General features: G+C 44.0%; 1 protein-coding gene across 1 annotated transcript; it reads right to left on the bottom strand.

The window, feature by feature from the left end:
• Positions 1–20,344, bottom strand: LOC142765975 (uncharacterized). The gene is made up of 7 exons (XM_075867783.1): positions 20,327–20,344; positions 19,268–19,315; positions 17,902–17,949; positions 15,737–15,784; positions 14,373–14,420; positions 8,633–8,680; positions 1–75 (listed from the first exon to the last, which is right to left on the bottom strand). Exons 1-7 carry the CDS (start codon positions 20,342–20,344, stop codon positions 1–3), a joined length of 333 nt encoding a protein of 110 aa, XP_075723898.1.
• Between the last annotated feature and the right edge of the window lie 479 nt (positions 20,345–20,823).

Here is a 20,823-nt window from a genome sequence, read left to right as displayed (position 1 = left end):
CTAGAACGTAAGGTTGTGCTCGGCGAGAAGGCTGTGCTGGACTGGTTCGTTCTTGATGCCACAGAAGAAACCATCCTGCATCATGACGTACAGCGGTAACAGCTTGTCAATGAATCCGCTGCCTTGAGTTGGCTTCCGCATAGCCTGCACGCTGTGACCGATTCATCAGCCGCCTTTTTTTCTCCTGTAGAACAATAACGTTGCGCGCAGCTCGGAGGGCCTCAAACGCATATGCTTGCTAATGACCCTTTTAATCTCGTAGTGACTTGCTGTAGTCATTCTTACTGACTTCACCAGACTTATTATGAGCCCATACGCTGCTTTGACACAATAACTCAGCAGAACTGTTCTTTTCTGAATCTTCGGTGTCATCGTTTGCATGAAGCGAAACATTTCGCACTGCTTGAGGTACAGTCGCGTGATATGAAGGTGCACGCATGATATAACCTTGGTATAGGCGCACGAATAAGGATAAGAAAGCACAGGATAAGCGCTTATCCTGTGAATATTTTGTTTTCCTTCGTGCGCTTCAACAACCGTTATACCATGTATCTGAACCAGCTAACCCAACTGTCGATTCTCTTTATATGAAGGTTATTACGCCAGCGTCGACCGTGAACAATAACAGCACCACGTCACTGAATACTCTTCCAAGAAAAGAAGTATATCAAAAAAGTTTCACTAACTCTTTTTGCTGTTATTAAGAAGATATCACTCGAGTTTCAGGAAGCTGAATAAACGAAGAAGTGTCAAGTACCTGCCTTACCCGTCTCTCCTAGCGATTCTTTTATCACTTGCGTCTACATTATCCCATGAAGAATAACTTTATCGTAACAGATGTAAGGCTGAAAACGGAAAAAAAGGTTGTAAAGTTTATTTAGGGCGAAGTGTTCTAGCATAGAACAGCCAACGAGAATGGAAGGATGCGCAATCTTGATTTTCACGGTTCTGAAACGCGCCACCAGGCCCCAGGGGCATTCAGAAGGCGGATGCTCGTGCTTTAACCTTCATATCGCTCACGATTCCGCTCATCTCAAGACGTGTCTTTGCCGAAACGATCATCGGTTATCTTGATAACAGCCAATGTGTCTTCTACAACAATAACCTCAACGGGCTGATCCTCTTCCTCACAATGCATTAAATAGGTTTGACGACTAGTGCGGAACGAAAGGGGGTTTACTGACACACGCTCGTTTTATAGCACGAGTGATGACTTGTGGTAAGGCCATCGCTGCTTACGGGTGCCGTAAGCCATCAAATGTGCGTTGGAAATTTCTGCCTAATACATGCAAATTAAGTTCGCAACTCAATGACGAGCATAGTCACCAGACACCAGTGATTCAATCAATGGTGGCCATTTGTGTTAGTTGAAGTGGGCATTCTAGTGTTACCGTTGGAGCTTCCCTGAGTTCCACATATCTCCAACTACAAGTGTTGTGCACGCCATCTTATAAAAGCATCCGAAATGAGTATTATCCTTCCTTGCGTAGGTCAAAGAAGCGGGTCGTTCTTGTAGGTAGAGTGGATGCAAGTGTATAATTAAATGACTGTGATATCGAAGCATAGTGATATGCAGCAGACAGGCCACTGAGAGCTCTTAACTTCTGAAAGAGGCTTCGTCGACCATAACGTAGAGTAATTCAGCAGAACGTGGTAACATTATCAAGGGCCTTCCTCTTTTTAAACAGGCTGCTCGGCTGAAAACTCTCAGTGAAGATAACGCTAGAGAGCGGTATGATACCCTGCGTATTGTTGAACAACTGATTGGTCCTCAGCGTTTTCCTAATTACCCTGTAGAGCCGAGAATATTTCTTTCTCGGCACTGTTCAAAATATGTGCACACTTGATCGAAAGACACGTACTTTTTGGCCCATGCTGCCCAAAGCTTCGTATTCATACATCCATAGTGGGCAGCGCACAAAAGGAAACACACAAGAGAAGGAATCAGGACAAGCGCTGGATGTATTCGTATTCACAGTTTTAAAGACGATGATCTTTCTTGGGGACCTTCGACAGAAAAATTTTGGCGTGTCTGTCTGCCTGCCTGCCTGCCTGTCTGTCTGTCTGTATTATTGTCTGTTTGTCCAACCTAGTGATTCTTCATATGGCATCAAACGGCCCACCCTATCTGCAGCGCCAACCAATATTGCTCAACTTTTAGCGCTTATCGTCGTGCGATTGTCAATTAAAAAAAGCGAATATTGCGCATATCTGAGGCGCCATAACAACATGTCTATGTTTTGTAATTCTGCCTTTATACTTGAGGAGACGCACGCAAGTAACTCTAAGGACTGTGGCGTTTAGCGCGCTGCGCTAACAGTGCAACGCGATGCTCAAGAAGGTGTTTCAAACGCTTTGCTACGACGGCACGGTGGTGGCACCTGCCCATCGCTTTGCATTCTACACTTTATCACCTCCGTGGCCAGCGCGCATATTTCTTCGCGGTCGCACACGCCTTCGTTTTCGAAGATAACTGCCAGATGGCGCTCTTGCCCAACTTGCTTAGTTCAGTTCAGGCTGTCAAGGTGGATGGACGTGTTTTTTGAGCGCTCCGGATCGACTGCGCAGATAAGTGTTTTTGCATGTTTTGAGCTTGTCTTTATAATTATAAGGCAGCGGTTGAAATCTTCGTAGTACTTATTTTATGGTACGGCTTTTTCGGGGGCCAGACACCAGGTATTTATTAGTTAGTGCGGGTGTGTGTGTTTGAATTTTTTTTTGTTTTTTTTGCCACCCCGTGGGGGAGGTGCGCGTACATTGAACACGCTAATTTTTGTAGTAGAGCTTAGACTTTCCTTTTTTTTTCTTCGAAGTGCAGGGCTCGAGTTTAGTAATTATTGAGTACAGGGACAATTGGTGTCAGAAAGGTATGGTTGAAAAGACTGTCAAGTGTTCAGGATGTGGAGTGGGTTTGAAAGTGGACCCAAGCGTAGAAGCGGATGGAGAAGAGGCTGACGCGAAGTGCAGGCAATGTGAGGTCGAGGAAAAAATGAAGAAAATGATGGTTGCCCAGAGTGAACTGCTGATGAGAATCGCCGAGCTCGAGACTGCGGTGGCGACAGAGCAAGAGAAAACGAGGGCAATGGGAGAAAGACTGAAGTCCGCCGAGGAAGCGCTAGCGAAGCTGAACAAAGAAGCGACCTACCGAGAGAACAGTAGAGAACCGGCAACCAGAACGGTGGAGAAGGAAAAGCAAGCAAGTTTGGAAAAAACAGGTTTAGCCGGTTCAACTGTCGCAAGGCCCAGCTTCAGCGAGGTAGTGGTGGGGCAGGGAGGGAACAAAACAGCCGGCGTCACAGGTGCAAGTAGCCCCCAGGTGCAGAACGGTCCAGCTGAAAAGTCACAGCATGTGGTAATAGCCGGGGACTCGAATTTAAATCGATGCACAGAAGCCATCAAAGAGAGGGTAAGAGGTGACATGAGGGTTGCGGTAGGGGCGTTCCCAGGACGCAAGCTGGAAGCAGTCATGAGGCAAGCGAGCGCAAAGCTCAAAACGACAGCTGATAGACGAAACCTCGTGATAATTTCAGGCGGTTTAAACGATGTCCTCAATGAAGATGCAGAAGGACTAGCAGCCACACTGGCGAAAGGCGTCGATGACATGCGCGCCACTTCTCCTAAGGTACAGGTAGTTATATGCACGATACCGGAGGTACCGGTGCGTGATAGCAACCTGCAAAGAGCGGTAGTCAACGCAAACCAAGAGATATGGCAGATGAGTCGAGAGAAAGGCTTTGAGGTGGTGGAAATAAATAGAGAGGTGCATAGGTGGGGGGGGGTTTCAACGAGACAGAATTCACTTCGATGGGCGGCTAGGTCATGAGGTGGGTTGGCGACTTGCAGGACGCGCAGTAGCTTTTTTGGGGGGCAAGCGAGCCCTTCGGGGTGCAGGATAGGTAGTAACGAGGAAAACAACCAGGGAGACTCTTCGACAGGTGGTATGGACAGATACGATTCCAAAGTGGCACCAATATCTAAGATAGGTAGAGTCCGGGGCATAAATACACGTAGCCACGAGCGCCGAGCCAATTCAGACATAGGGTATATTAACATGCAGGGTGGTAGGAACAGGCTGAAGTGGGAAGAGATAGAAGAACAGCTAAGGGAAGAGAGGCCGATGGTATACGGTTTTGTAGAAACACATCTCAGGGACATGGAACAACCTCCGAACAATCCGGATTACGCGTGGGAATATTGTAACAGAACAAAAGGCAGCAGAAAGGAGGGTGGTATTGGGGCATTCATTCATAAAAGTACAGACTGGCAAAGGGTCAAGCAGGAGTGCAAGGAACATTTATGGCTAAAAGGGAAAGTGGCAGGTCAAATGACACTCCTTGGTTTCGTGTACTTGTGGACGAAAGCAAAGGCCAGAGAGGAAGACCGGGCAATGGTAGAGTGTATATCAAAGGCCATTTAGGAGTTAGGAAGAGAGTGCGAGATAATTATACTAGGAGACATGAATGCGCACATAGAAGATATAGATAGGTAAACCGACCCGACAGGCAAAATGATCATGGATATGTGTGAAAGGCTTGATTTGATCATTTGCAACAGTACCGAGAAGTGTGAAGGGCAAATAACATGGGAGGTAGGAAGGCTTCAGTCGACGATAGATTATGCACTGATGTCACATAGGATGTATGATAAGCTCAAGGGAATGCACATAGATGAAGGTGGCTCCAGAAGTCTGGGTAGCGATCACAAACGTATCAGGCTAAGTTTTGGAAGAGCAGTGAAAGTGGGAAGGAGACAAGATGAGCAACTTCAGGAAAATTTTTATCTAGAAAGGCAAATTGAAATAGCCACTAAACAAATTCAGAAAGTAATCACGGAGGATAACAAGACAGTGTGGACATACACGAATCTCATTAGACTCTTTGAGCTAGAGCTTGCTAAGACGCGTGACAAATCACCCCGGAAAAGAAGACACAAACCCGAAAGTTGGTGGGATGAGGAAGTTAAGAGAGCCATAGCAAAACGTCAGGAAGCCTCTAGGGAACACAGACATGCTAAGCAGCGGGGTGAACCGACAGATGATGTTGAAAGAAAATGGGCAACCTTTCTAAGCTGTAGAAGGCATGCATCCCTTCTGATCAATGAAAAGATTAGAAGGAAGGGAGCTCAGCGGCTGGCAGAAGTACATAAAAAAGATAGAAAGGCAGCTGTGAAATTTTGGAACCATCTAAACTCCCTAAGAAATGAGACGAGCCTAGAGCAGAGTTTTATAACTACAGCCCAAGGTGCTAGGCTAGATTGATTTATTGATTTGTGGGGTTTAACGTCCCAAAACCACCATATGATTATGAGAGACGCCGTAGTGGAGGGCTCCGGAAATTTCGACCACCTGGGGTTCTTTAACGTGCACCCAAATCTGAGCACACAGGCCTACAACATTTCCGCCTCCATCGGAATTGCAGCCGCCGCAGCCGGGATTTGAACCCGCGACCTGCGGGTCAGCAGCCGAGTACCTTAGCCACTAGACCACCGCGGCGGGGCATGTGCTAGGCTAGAAGGGGACAAAGCTATTGAATATATAAGAACAAGGGTGACAGAAAAATTTCAACAAAGAAGTACTTTATGCACCACAATAGACAAGGACGAATCAAGTGGTGCAATGGCTCCATTTTCACGACAAGAGTGGGAAAGGGCTGAGAAAAGGGTTCCTGGTAGTACATCAACAGGCCCAGATGGCATTCCAATTAGGCTGATAAAGACATTAGGTCCGAAGTCTAAGCAGGCTTTGAGAGAGGCAGTGAGCAAAATAATAATCGATGGTGAAGCTCCCAATGGATGGAAACTTAGCAGGATGAGCATGATCTATAAAGGAAAGGGGGACAAAGCTGACATAAACAACTACCGTCCTATAACAGTGACATCAGTGGTCTACAGGCTGGCGATGCAAATTATAAAGGAAAGACTGCAGGCGTGGATAGAGGATGAGGGGGTGCTGGGGGAACTGAAGAATGGGTTTCGGAAACACAGGAGGTTGGAAGACAATCTGTTCTCACTGACGCAGTGCATCGAAATAGCAGAAAAGGAACACAGGCCCCTGTGGCTAGCATTTTTGGATATCAAGGGAGCGTACGATAGCGTGGTTCAAGAGGAATTGTGGGGAATACTGGACACACTAGGCGTGGAACATGTAGTCACTAATCTTTTAAAGGGTATCTATAAAGGTAACAAGGTAGTTATAAAGTGGGAAAAACAGGTATCCAAGCCTGCAGAGATAAAACGGGGGCTTAGGCAGGGGTGCCCCCTGTCACCCTTATTATTCATGATGTACCTACAAGGATTAGAGGCAAAATTAGAGGGAAGTGGACTGGGCTTCAACCTCTCTTTAGTCAAACAAGGAAAACTTATTGATCAGGCACTACCAGCATTAATGTACGCAGATGATATAGTGCTAATGGCCAACAACAAGGAAGATTTGCAGAGATTGATGGTCATCTGCGGTAATGAGGGAGATAGGTTAGATTTCAGATTCAGTAAGGAAAAATCAGCAGTCATGATTTTCAATGACAACGAAGGTAGTGAGCTTAGAATACAGGAGGTCACGCTAGAGATAACAGATAAATACAAATATCTGGGCGTATGGATAAGCAATGGGACCGAGTATCTGAGGGAACACGAAATATACGTGACGACTAAAGGTAACAGGAATGCAGCAGTCATGAAAAATAGGGCACTGTGGAATTACAATAGGTATGATGTTGTGAGAGGAATATGTAAAAGGGGTCATGGTTTCTGGGCTGACGTTCGGCAATGCGGTCGTGTGCATGAGATCAGAAGTTCAAGCAAGATTAGAAATTAAGCAACGTGGAATAGGTAGGCTTGCTTTAGGAGCTCACGGGAATACACCAAATCAGGGAGTACAAGGTGATATGGGATGGACATCATTTGAGGGCAGGGAAGCTAGCAGCAAGATAAAATTTGAGAAACAATTGAGAGAAATGAGGGGAGAGCGTTGGGCTAGGAAGGTTTTCAGCTACTTGTACATGAAGAATGTCGATACAAAATGGAGGAAGCGAACCAGGAAGCTGACTGGTAAATACTTAGAAAACAGCAGGTGGCCAAACCAAAAAGAACTATTGGTTAAGAAGAAAGTAAAGGAAATGGAGACTGACATGTGGAGAATGGGCATGATTAAGAAGTCCGCACTAGAGATCTATCGAATTTTTAAGCATGAAATTGCCAAGGAAAGAATCTATGATAATACTCGGGGTAGTTCTCTACTGTTTGAGGCCAGGACGGGAGTACTGCGAACCAAGACATATCGGGCCAAATACGAAGGTGTAGACACAGTATGCAGTGCGTCTGGAGAGGAAGAAGAAACTGCTGAACACTTGATAATGTTCTGTAAAGGGCTTCACCCTATAGTTCAGGATGATGGCACAGAGTTTTTCAAAGCACTGGGGGTTAGGGACCGGGAGGGCAAAATAAACTTTAAGCGGGTAGACTTAACCAGAAGGAGGTTATCTGATTGGTGGCTAAAGTCAAGACACGAGTGAAAATTAAACTCTTCACTGCAAAGTACGAATCCTCAAACTCACTTTCTAAGGAAAAAAAATAAATATAGTTTTTGGTTCGGTAGGTATTACGGCTTGGTGGCGCTAGCCACCGCCCGATCTAAAGGGTACAGCCATATCCATCCATCCATCCTTAGATGCGCTTGTTCGCCTCCGTTACACGCTCGAGGCACTCTAACGCAGCACCTTCTGAATACCTTTCACCAATTTTCTTGCGCAGAACATCATATAAGCGTTTTGTTCACTTTCTCCAGACCCAACACTATTGTCTTTCGACGACATTTACAGTGCAACTTGTAGATTCGGGCTATTTTTTGTTGGAATTTGTTGGCGTCTTTACTCATCTACTTTCCCTTCTTTACTTGGGTATAGTGATTTAAATTATCATTTTACTGCAGTCTGCAAAACGGTGCTCTCTGGTCGCTGGTTCAATCTTGCTCCATGACTGCAGCTATACGTAAGTCGCCAAATATTACAGACAAGGTGCTCCGATTTGGATTGCACTTTACTCTCATGTGAAATGAACCCCAGGCTGCGAAGCCAGTACAGAAATAATTTCTAAATAAAGCTACCAAAAAGCTCCTCGACCTCTGCAAAGAAGCGCTGAATAAACTGTTTGTATGTAATTTCTCTTTATTCAGAATAATTTTCTTAAAAATGGTACTCAAGTACGAATAGCAGTTGTACAACTCTGAAGGTGTGCACATGTTTTTTAGCAGTGAGTGCGAAGGTGTCTCACTTTCGCTGGAAGCAAGTTGGCGACTGCATGATTGAAGCTATTTGTTTCTTTCCCCAACGTATGTTTCACTTCAACATAACCTCACAAAATCATTGACGTGTGTAACATTGGTCCTATTCAAAAGTATAAAATGAATACAATTCCTGGAAAACCAAACATAAGAAGAAATGAAAAACAAAAGAAAACGCGACAAGTCGCAAGCGACCTCTGCAAGCGATTCGGCAAAAAGGCAGGCCCTCATGCGCCATTTTCAAGTAAAACTGGCAACTAATTTTCACGTTGTCAGTACGCTCTGCTTAGCATACGAGGTAAACATAAGACAGCAATTTTACTGAAGACTTTTTTTTAATTAGGATACAATACTTGCCCATGGTGGAATATCCGCTGTAGGTCCGGAATTCAGGTACGTCCGGGGCTGAAAAAAGATAGCGTGACAGTTAAAACGAGCCAGAACAAAAACATCAATTGCTCAGTGAAACTAAAACATAAGACAAATCCTGTTTTCCGAAAAAAAATGCAGCAGGTAACACTGGTAATTGCCAGATTACTAATGATCCACAAAAGACGCATTCCTCAAGCAGTTTACAGCCATCTGGCTGTATGAAACGGTTCCTTTTTTCAGTGAAAATACGCAATGATTTCTTTAAATACCACATACCTAATAACTTTCGTTACAATATAATACTTGCTTGAACCTGATCAGCAACATCCGCACCAGACAAAATATAGCGCGGTATAGAAACGAAATCAAGAACACACGCGAGCAATTCTTCAGCACTTAGTAATTTGAACAATGTGCAAATAATGTAAGCACAGCAGCGTACGCAACTCAAAAACTTAATATGTAACATTAGGCTTACAAGGCATGTCATAGCATTATAACGCAGCCGTAACGTTGACGAATTCCATGGTTAGTATGTTCAAGATGAATCTGTTCATTTGGCTGAAACTGTGGCCGGTAACCGCAAAATCCAACTTCAGCAATACATCCTGGCACTGATAGCGACAAACAAAGCGTCGGGCACCGATGAACTGACAAGTGATGAAGCGCTTGATTGATATGTGGGGTTTAACGTCCCAAAACTACCATTTGATTACGAGAGACGCCGTAGTGAAAGCCTCCGAAAATATAACGGTAAAGTGCGTTGGAGTTGTTACACTCACCGTCGAATATTTCGGTGGTATCTCTAGTGACCACGTAAGTTCTAGGATAAAGCGTAATGGTCACGTTAAGGCGCGATCGCAATGTAAGGTTCTAAGAATACTTCGACGGGTTCACGGTGCGCCACGCTTCCGGTGTAAGGGCGCGGTAACTAAACTACAGGAAGGAACTTGGCATTGCCCCCACACCCCTTAAAAAATGTAACGTACCGATCCTTTAACTAAAGAACATATAAACGGCACGGGGCCGTTTATAGATTCAATGGCACCGCGGAATCTTCGTAGTCGAGTGAGCTGAATTGTTGAACTGAGCAGTGCGGTTCAAAGTACCCTCCCCGAAGTTTTTCACTGAGTCTACTTTTGCGTGTTGGTGTCGATACTCAAACACAGCATCATGAAAAATTCTAACGGTGGCGGATATTTATCTGCTCGTTCTCGATGCGGAGGCGGGAGACTTCTCGCGCTTTTCGGTGCGCTGCAGGTAGATTTAGATATCGAGGGTTGATTCGTCAGTGACGTTGGGAAGCCTCGCGTCATGTGTTTTTGCCGGGACCTTCCGTAGACCAACTTGAAAACTGTCATCTGCATCGTCTCCAGTTCGGTCATATTGTATGCGGTGGTCACGTAAGGAAGGACGGCGTTTCACGTTTTGTGTTCGACATCGACGTACTTGGCCAGCATTACGGTTGTAGTCTTATTTCGACGCTCGGTGAGGCTATCGGTTTGTGGCTGGTGTGTGGTTGTGTGGTATGACTGCTATGTTGTTAGATTTTCTGGCTGTATCTCTGCAGTTCCCGAGTTAGGTAATCTCTAAACGCTGTACCTCTGTCGTTGATGAGAACTTCTGGCGCGCCATGTTGAAGGACAATGTTCTCAATGACGAACTTGGCTACGATGACAGCACTGCGTTTGGCAGAGCTCTTCATTCAGTGTAGCGCCCGAGCTAGTCAGAAGCTACAATGATCCATTTATTTTTGAAAGTAGACGTTGGAATCAACGCCAGAAGGTCCGTCACAATCTGTTGTAATGGTTGTCGAAAAGCGTTGTTTTCTGACGAAAGTATGCTGTTCCCATTAGTGGTGTCTCCCGTCACTGACAGTTTCAGCACATCCTCACGTGGCGAGCTTCGTCCGCGCCCATGCGCGGAGAGTAGTACTTGTTAACTACACGTGGCACAATGATTCGTTTCGTCATCAATAATCACAGTTTTCGCTGTGCAAAAACGCTTATTTGAGAATGATTGGATGTTCTAAGATCGGGGGCACCCACGCTGAAAAGAGAATAGGATAACTATTGCACATTATCAATACACACAAAACTCAGCGTTCCACGAAATGTTCAACGAAAGTTATTTCGTGGTGCAATAATAGTTTTATGGTTGACAATACTCAACAGAAGCAACCACATACGATTCCACCACTTTTACTTGCAAACTAACGTCCTAGAATGACTTGTAGGTGAAATAGTAACAATGTGATCATTTTATTTATGCTGATGCTTAACGTTTCTTTCCCGGAGCTTTAGTTGCATTGTGTACACTTGTATGAGTTCATCTTGCAGTAAATGAATAATGTATGCAGGACTGCCTAGGCTTCTCACCGTGTGGCCTATTACGCTCCCGTATTTTTACTATTCGCTCAAGCTGCCAGAGCGTCAGAACTTCAAGGTCGCTCTTCGTCATCACACTCGGCCATCACTGCGAGTGCAGGAAGCTACTGACAATGTGGCTGGTGGGTGATGCCTCCTACATCGCAGTGGTTGGTCCGAATCACTTCGCTACGTCGTTTGCGGGTCTGCTATAGGTGTCTCGGCTAAGTGCCACTTGTTTCATTTCGGTGGCCTTTATCAGCCAAAATGCAAAGTGATGGGCGCTGTAAAACCCGCTTCTGGTGGTCTGATCTGGCTTTCTCTAGCATGTACCAGTTTGCAATGGATGGCCAGTGGAGATGCTTGAACTGCATTCCAGAATGCATTGCCGGTGCGAAAGTCTCTAGGCGCAATTTTTAGGCGGTTAAGATATTTCGTAAACATCTTCGAGCTTGTTGGAAGTCTGCGCCTCCCTTTTCTACGCCACGCATGCTGACAGGCTGAAGTGCTAGAAACCACTTTAACAACCGTGCATCAGCATTGTTATCTGAAAGACCCCCTGAGTATATCTGGACGATATAGGTACGTCACCACTGTATATAGTGACTTGCTTCATGAAAGCGTCATCGGCATCACCTCGTCATATAGAAGTACGCTGGATCGGTGAACTCTGACCCTGTAAAGACTGGCTTGTGACGTTCGCTGTACTGTTGCATAATGATCAGAGCGGAAGGTGGACACAAACTTTAACGACTGCTTTACCGGTCAGACATTCCGCTTTTACCAGACACAGGCAGAATTTCAAGAACAAAATCATGTGAAAATTTAAAACAATATTCAGTACCCTATCGGAAAATCTGCCATGTTGGATACTGGAAAACACGGTGGGCGTAATGGAAATATTAGTGGGTATGGTGGAAATCTTGATGAATATGGTGGGACGTAGTGGAAACTACGGGGGATATGCCGGGACAGGCTGGGTGGTATGGTGTACACAAGATGGGTAAAGTGGAAACGATGGTGAAAAAAAGAGGCTAGCTAGTGGGCAATCATGGGACGCTCTGCCCACCATTGCGATAATGCTGGGAAGCACTAAGCAGATGGTGGGTGGTGCTTATTATGGCAGGCCACATGCTGTACCAAGCTGAGAAGCTCTTTACACCATTGCTATAATGCTTGAAAGCACTAAGCAGATGATGGGTGGGCTTATAGTGGCGGACAATTCGTATAGTGTACCAAGCTGGGATCTGTACACTATATACGTTCTACCACCATGTTTTCCACCAAAGGTTAGGCCTTCCGACCAAGCCCGTAAAATTGTGGTATACGTGATTCTGTGTTTCAGAATACGCAATTTCGACTATTAGGAATGATAATACAGCACAGCCATTGCATCAATTACCCTAAATGAAGCATTTTTCATTCGGTGCGGTGTCCACGCAAGAAGAAACAAACATTGATGCGACGCGATTCCAGCACTCACAGAGAACGTACGTCTCCCCTCACCGACGGCCATCAGTCGCACTCGCCGGCACTTCTCTAGCTTTTATGCGAGAGCACAGACTCGGCAATTCGTATGCTTGGTGAACTAACATGATAGCGTAATGTTTCCGGCACACTGCATTCGTTTTGGCCAAGTCGTTATGTAGTTGTTGCTCTAGCTAAAGAGCTACAGCAGTGCGCTGGCACGACTACCCCCCAACGTCGCGCCAAAAGCATCCCAATATTCAATCAAATAAATTAGGTGGGCGTATCTATGGAATGAACCTAAAGCGTCATAAAGCATAAGCAGATATTCTTCTTTGGAACGAGCGCGAAAGAGATATTAACCTTGGCAGACCCCGCCGGTAAAATTTAGCTGCTCCCCAGTCCACTTAGTATTTCTCTTGCGGTTGTGAGTTGTACAAAAAAAACATAGCACTGGTGTTATGGCAGTGGCAATCGTTACAGGCTGCAGTTGCTTGTGTTTAATAAAGGTGCAAATTTTAGTAGCAGATGCAGATCTTTTCAATGTTGAGTTCCGATGGAGGCGGAAATGTTGTAGGCCCGTGTACTCAGATATGGGTGCACGTTAAAGAACTCCAGGTGGTCAAAACTTGCAGAGCCCTCTACTACGGAGTCTCTCGTAATCATATGGTGGTTTTGGGACGTTAAACCCCACAAATCCATCTATGTCGAGTACACGACAAAAAAAAACTGAAGTTGAACCGTAAGTTTGTATGTTAACTAGCTATTTAACACTCCAAACACGTCATGTTGGTACGGCGCAGTGCTTAGTGTCTCCGAATAGAAATCAACAGGTGCACGTTCGATTCTCCGTGGCAGCTTTTTTTTTACGGGGCTGGTGATTTTTACATAGTTTTTATTTTGTGTGGCAGCTCGTCACGGTGCTTCTGACACCATTTCGCGCTGAAGCGTTGCCGGAACTGAAGCACCCACCATATCCCACCATGCGCCATAGTGGACTTTTTCCAGCATTCACCCACTACATTAATTCACTATAATGGTGGGTGGTGGTTTACACCATGCCCAGCATTCGTTTTTTTCAATAGGGTATTTTTCAAGAGCACCATGAATAATCCCCTAATAAAAAAACTTGGACAATCGCCCAGTCTAAATAACACCTGTGAAAAAATCAGAAGCACTCAAAAAACCAGCAAGAATTAGAATTTAGAATGACCAATGGACAAAAAAACATTAGGAAAACGTAAACCATCTACCTCTTTTTTTGCCAAAGAGTCAGTTTTCGTCATTATTTTGTGCGCAAGGAAACCGGCGTTGTGTTTTAGATAATTGTAGGAGCCGACACTTTAGGATCCCACCCTATGCAGTTGATACCTTCTCCCAGCATACACAACAACAGCGCAACCACAGCAGCGCTTATCGAGGAGCCCTCTAGTCAGCTGCACTGCCTTTTCGAAATTGCACCTCCAGTGCAAGCCGCGCTGAATCTTGAAGCTCGCCTCAGTGTGTTTGCTTGATTATTTAGGCCGTAGTATCTTGTGCGTACTGTTTCTGGAGGTTTGCAGTGGTGGTCGTGGAGGTAATGGTAGTAGTAGTAGCAGTAGTAGTAAGTCGTAATGTTGACTTAAATTGCGTTTATGTTTATTTTCCGACAAAGTTGCGAAGATACCAGGATAAATAGTTACATTAAGCAGCTTGAGAGCAACCTGGCTCCCTCATACATCATACATGGAATATGAAAGTAGTAACAATAGGTAAAACAATATGAAATTACACACAATTGCCTGAGCAATTCGAACAAACTACGCAAGAAGTAACGTTTGACAAGCCACAGTCACTCTACCCTGGCTCACATCTTAGTTAGTTTCTCTTGCCACCAAGTTTCAAACACTTACCCCACTTGGACCAGCCACAGGACTCGGCGATATTGCTTGCGGCGAAGACTGAAAGGCGCACAACACGGCAACCTCGAGTGAGATTCCCAACCACACACATAATCATCACTGCCTGTTTTTAGCGAGTAGTATTTGCATGGTTCAGGTAATATTACCTATTGCCAATAATTTATAAGATGCATTCCAATGGCAGGTTGTAGCTAGCCAAGCACTTCATATCCGAGAACCGTCTATTGTCTGCATGTAAACTGTACGAACAGTTCTTGTGCACTGAACGCTTAACAGGTGGGACTTTAGTGCTATATACTGTTGCACTGAATGTTGAACTGTCATTGTTGATTGTGCAGTGAGCCTGCCTGGATGACTAAAGAAAATGCAGCCGCTGCAAGTGAGATTTGATCCCGTGGCCTTCGGGTAGCAGTTGAGCGCTATAACCACTACACCACCGCGGCAGGACAAGTAACAGTATGGCTGTTGGCTTTTTCTGTACCTTGCCGATGATCCTGATGACACCCGCACAAACCTGGTGCCATGAATCTTCTCAGTGTCCAAGCTCATTTGCATTCGAGAAGAGGAGAAACGGGGTCAACTGCTGCTGGACATCATCAGCTGTACATAATCTTGCTAGACCGATGGATCCGTCCGTCACTTCGTGTTGCAAAAGGGCCTCCTAAAGCACCGTAGTTTCTGACCTGGCGACTCTGACTTTGTTATTGCCGTGCTTAAGATTTTATGGCTCAGCGTCGTCCCTGAACTTTAAACAGTGCGTGCACTCAGAACTAACAATACTCGGGCTTTTGCCTTTTAGGCTTCATGTAAATGTGATTGCCGTTGCCAGCATTAAGCCTGTGGCTTTCCAGTTAGTGACAAAGACTATCTCTCCTATGATTGCGCATACGAGAAAAAGTCGCTTGGGAGTAGCTTCTGCTGCCCTCACACTGCCTTTGTTTTTCCGCTGAGATGTCATAGACGACTTCAAGTTGGGAATTTCCGCAGAGATATTCGTTGTGTTGCATAGCTGTAGTTCATGCATCTAGTGCGGTAGCAGAAATTGATGATTCTGCATATGCAATAGGTCATACTCGTTATTACCAGTGACCACTGCAAATGTTCATCATTGCATTGTGCGTACATTCTTCATTTGTATCAGTCTTGTGGTAAGTTATGACAAATCAAAATTACAATGATTTGCCTTATATTAAAAGACTGAAGTGGCTAATAAATCATTCAAGCTATAAAATAGTCATGCTGGCAAGCACTAACAGTACATAGCACCGGCCAAAGTTTTCATGACGTGCTTGTGTCACCGTACCCTGCCCAGCATCGTGTTTTGATTCACTCGCCATCGTATATAAAGCACTCACCCCACTTGGGCCGGCAGTCCAAGTGGCAGAGGGTAATGGTGGTGGAGACTGAAAAGAATATAGCATATGAACATAGTCCCTGCGGTATGTTTACTTTAGCAATAATAAATATTGTGTGTTATATTCATATATTACGAAATACAATTTTCTTTTATTTATTTTAATTCTATTTTACAAAATAAACATTTGTTATATATTGTAAAAGACACAGAAGACAGAACTCTCCAAATCACTTGTTCAGTAACGACTCATCCTGCATGTATAAAACATAGAGACATCTTTGCGTTCATTGAATGCTTAGCCATTGCCACATGGTCCAGTTTAAGTGCCCCGTACCTTAAAGTTTATAAAGTGTAATAAGCTTGCCTGCACGACATTACGCTTAAGGCTGTAAGTTATAGCGTCTGCCTTGCGTGAAAAGTTTTTATAGTTGACTAAATTGGAGTGATTTTGCACATGAGATGCGTAGTTAGCAATATTTATGGGCTGCACACTCAGTCTTGATTTGAATTAGGTGTTCTTTTTTACCTGAAGGGTTAATGTGATCATCATTTGTAATAAATCTACCCATCATGATGACGCGGTTTATGCATTTGAGTGTTTGTGTGCTGGCAGCAGCAATGACACCGTAGGACCTACGGTATTACTAATTTTTCTGGTGCTCATCCGATGAATAAAAGCATAGGATTTAATAACTGATAGGTTCAAACCTTGAGAACAAGTCAAACTTTTTGAATTAAAATAACACTGGTGATACCTAGTAATTACCAGCACGCTCATCTGTCATCGGTGAAGAGATAACCGGTAATTGTTCCGAGTGTGTGTATGCGTGACTGAGCCCTATAGTGTTAACTCTGGCTCTTGGGTGTGCTAAGCAATAGTCTTTACTACTAGGATTGGGAGTGATATAGCAATTATGTTTCTCTCTAGCACGCCCTGCGCTGGGCATTAATACAAATGTGACGGATTCCAACCTGGGGGTCTCTGCGTCGCCAAAAGACAAAGAGAACCATAGCACCAGGTTTTCTACTTTGCACTAAGTGGAGGGGTACGAAGGAAGAAAGAAATGTCAAGGAAAGTGAAGAGAAATGTAGCCTAAGAGAAAAAAATGAACAAGAAGGGGGATACTATAGCTTATTTTATTTCTACCACGCAATAGGTTCAACAAGGACACATTCGAATTTCAGTTCGAAAAGGGGTCATCTCCAACATTGTTCCCGACAAGTGTCTCTCGTTAAGGCCGGCAAACAGAGCAGCTATCAGCAATTTCTGCGCACTGCCGGTAGATACAGGGAACACGCTCCAATGTTTCTTCGCTGCCTCAATGATCACAAGCAGCAGTGTATTTTAAAACAATTCAGAAGGCAAAATGTTTTAGGTAAAAGCTACTGCAAGTCACAGTTGGCAAATCAGTGTTGCATCGAGTACATATTCCAGTCGTGTACCCACCGCCAAGCTATTCATGCTAGTGCTTTATCTTACCTGCGCACAGATTTTATACAGCTGTCATATCGGGTAAAGATTAGCATAAGCTTATGAATTAGAGCGTGGCAAAAAAGTTAAATACCAACAAGAAGCAAAATAACAAACCCTCTTCATACAATGTAAATTGCAGAATTCGGGTGTCGTTTTATGTTTCCCACCAAATGAATAGGGCGCACCAGTAAATATAACCTGCATAGCCACATTCAACCTAAATGAAGTGTATATAATACTTGAGAAATGTGTGGTGGGCACTTCAGTTGTCTCCATAAAAGAGAACATTCTCGTAGCGGGTGCAGTCATAAACAATAAATATTTCGACTTCCTGCGTGTACGATACCTCTCAGAAAGCCAGAACTTCAAGCAAAGTTCTCGTTGCTTCGACAAGAATTTTGACTCAGTTTTCACATGATGCTGTGTTGTAATCATCGGTGTAGTATTTTGTTTTTATTATTTAGGAGACATCCCGGTATTTTTATGCAATGCGTTTTGCTGTTTTCCCTGGTCACTTTGCATTGTCGTTTTATGAATGTATACGTTGGTACTAGCCAAACACAATAAATCATATATTATAATTTCTTGCGAGCCGTGATCTGAAGTTATTAGCATGGTCTGCCTAACTTACGAGAGAAGCTTATATTGTAAGATTTGTGATGGCTTTATGTGAATGAAGATATACTCACCCATGGTGGAATAAGATTGCCGTCTGCGGGGCTCCGGGGAGACCCGGACTGAAAAGAGTATTGCGCACTGGAACTAAAATTCACGCAACCACATAGTATCAGCAAATAATATTTTTTCGAAAAGTATTTAAATGTTAGCTCGAACAATTCTCCAGATGCCACAAATTTGCCGGACTTAAACTGCAGAAACTCTTTGTAGTTAGCTTACACCAACCTAACCGGAAAATGTTTGCTGTGTAACCGAACAGAATACCTACAGTATTACGATTAAAATATTTAAAAGTGATCATTTTGCGTAAGTGTCTATTGCAGTCTTCGAAGTCAAGAAAGAACTTGTACAGCGCTTAGCTAAGACTAGTCATGAAATAGTGACAGAAGTGAGCTTTAGAAGCCAAGCTTGCAATGTCCTCTAATAGATAGCAACTTCATTGCTCAAACTATTGCTGGCAGGTCATGTCGTCATAATGTGCGTAAGTACAATTTTAAAGTATGAACAACAGGGGCTAGTAGCCGCTTTATATCAAGGTAACCGTACAAATCTAAGTAAGGTAAAGTGAAGACAATGGCTAGATATATATAGTAGTCTGAAATATACACTCAATTTATTGTGCTGACGTTGTTTTCATGTTCCTGCACGAGCATGACTTACGTCACATATAGTTGTGGTGTCTATAGTAGGGTCTGCACGAATATTTCTTGCTTAAGCTCACTGACGATTTCTATTTACTGACAACGGTAGATTCGTGCAATGTTGCACGAACTTTTAATCAACTGATGTGGTGAAAATAAAAAAAAAACTTTTCTTTGATAAAAACATTAGTATAACACATGAATGTGAAATGTTCCTTCAAATATCCTGCTGTGATCGTCTCTCCCTGGATGAAGCTCGCGAGCTTCAGTCACCAAGCGAGCACATCTGCTCGTACTTACGAGAGCAGTATTTTCACCTTGCCCTGTCGTCTTGCTGTGTTTCTGTCGTATAGTAATCTGAATTGGGGTTTTCCTGCAAGGTCAGTTGTCATAATACTCTATTGCAATTCATTTGTTTCATAACATACTGGACGATCGTAATTCTCCTTATGAACTTTAATCACGCTTGTTATGTGCAGTTGTTGGTGAGGCCATGTGAGTACGTTTTATCCTTTGTATCAGGCAGACGTGATCTAGCAAGCTCTTCGGATATAAAAACTAACGTATTTTCCTGAGGATAAAACACCTAATTAAGTAGAGAATTAAAACAAATAAGTACGACTCCAAGAACGAACAGGACGCACTAGAAGTTAAGAAATGCATGGGGTGTCTCTATTGCCTTTTTCTGCCTTGCGTGTTGTTTGTATTGACTTGTCGGCATAAATAAAACACTTACCCCACTTGGACTTTCAGGGGATCTCTCGGGGATGAATGGCGGGGGAGACTGAAAAGAAGTAAGCATTTCAGGATTTCAAGGGCTCAATTTTCTTTGGTAGCCACAATCATCATAAGAACTATCAAAGAGCACAGCCATAGATATGATGGTAGAAGTTATTAGAAGTAAATGCAACGATTCTGCGAATGAAAAGTGTACGAAGGAATAACTGTCAAGGGCACGAACTGAACCTGAGACCTTTAAATATGCAGGTCATATTTTGCTGCACGTTAAACAACAGTCCATGCTTCAAGCATAAGTAGTAAAGACATTCTATCACCAGTGAACCCTTAGTCAGGAAAGTCTGGATGATGCTGTTGAACAGCAGATTGAATTTGCAAAACTGTAATGAGCGTTGTTTTGTATGATTGACAATATTTTAGTATTTTCACAATGCGACGTGCTATTTGTAATATTTTATGGGCTGCAAACGCAAGTTGCTATGAGTCTGCGATTTCTGAACCATTTGAAGGGATGACAATTTCTCTTCAGTGGTCACTTTTGATGATGTCTTGCATGTCTGCAGAAGTTTTCGTGCCGCTGACAAAAGCGAAAACACTGAGGTGATGTGTAATGGCGAGATCACCTTCGATAGCGCTCAATGGGAGGTAATACATTTACGAATTTACTATTAACGCTATGTTTGCCTAGATCAGACGTCGACAACTCTTTATGGCAGAAGACAGAGTCTGCATGATGCGGACAGAGCGAAGAGCAAGGGCCGCAACGCGAATTGGGGAAGGGGGGACTTTGCTTTGGCTATAATTCTTCCTTGTTGTCAATCCATTGTCCCGATAATTCAATGCTGGCCTGGTTGAATGAACACATTTTTGTTAGCTGCACTCTTAGCAAACGCGACAACCCATTCTCCAGTATTTCTGCGTGCTCTGTTGCGTTAAGGCCGTAAACCAGGATAATATCAAGATAACCAATGAAGCCCGGAACGCATGCTGACAGCGTGTCTATGACTCGTTGAAGGACCCATGGCGCAACAGAAAATACAAATGCCAGCCGTCTCACCTTGTGTAGAAACTTCATTGTATTACCTGTTATCACTTCATCCAACATCATCATTCAGGATAGGTTGTTAATAAGCTTCAGCTAGGTCGAGCTTTGTAAGCACCTTGCTTGGTCTGAGAGTCGACATATTTCCGCGGCGGAAGGCTAAGAGTAGCTGCTAGTGTTTACTACCTTGCTTAGCACGCTATGGGTGGATACACACGGATGCAAGGTTATTTTTTTTGCCACCACCAGTGCAGCCGCCCAGTTGGAGTACTTGACTCGTTGTAAGACTTCTTGCTGCACCAACTGGTTCGCTTTTTAGCCACATTGCCCTTCAGAGAAGTGGAAGTAGACGACTTTCGAGGCGTCGAGTACGTAGTGAAGGTAGTTTTAGAGATGGTGAGCGCATAGTCTATCGAATGAAGCAGCTGATTTAGCCAACGCACGTTGGAGCACCCATTTCTTTTACCTCCCCGCTACAGAGGAAGTTTAGTGCGACGTCAATTTTCAAATTG

This window comes from Rhipicephalus microplus, chromosome 6 (genome assembly GCF_043290135.1).
Source record: "Rhipicephalus microplus isolate Deutch F79 chromosome 6, USDA_Rmic, whole genome shotgun sequence".
NCBI lineage: Eukaryota > Metazoa > Arthropoda > Arachnida > Ixodida > Ixodidae > Rhipicephalus > Rhipicephalus microplus.
Note: the sequence above shows the minus strand (reverse complement) of the source record. Positions and strands in the feature narration are given on the sequence as shown.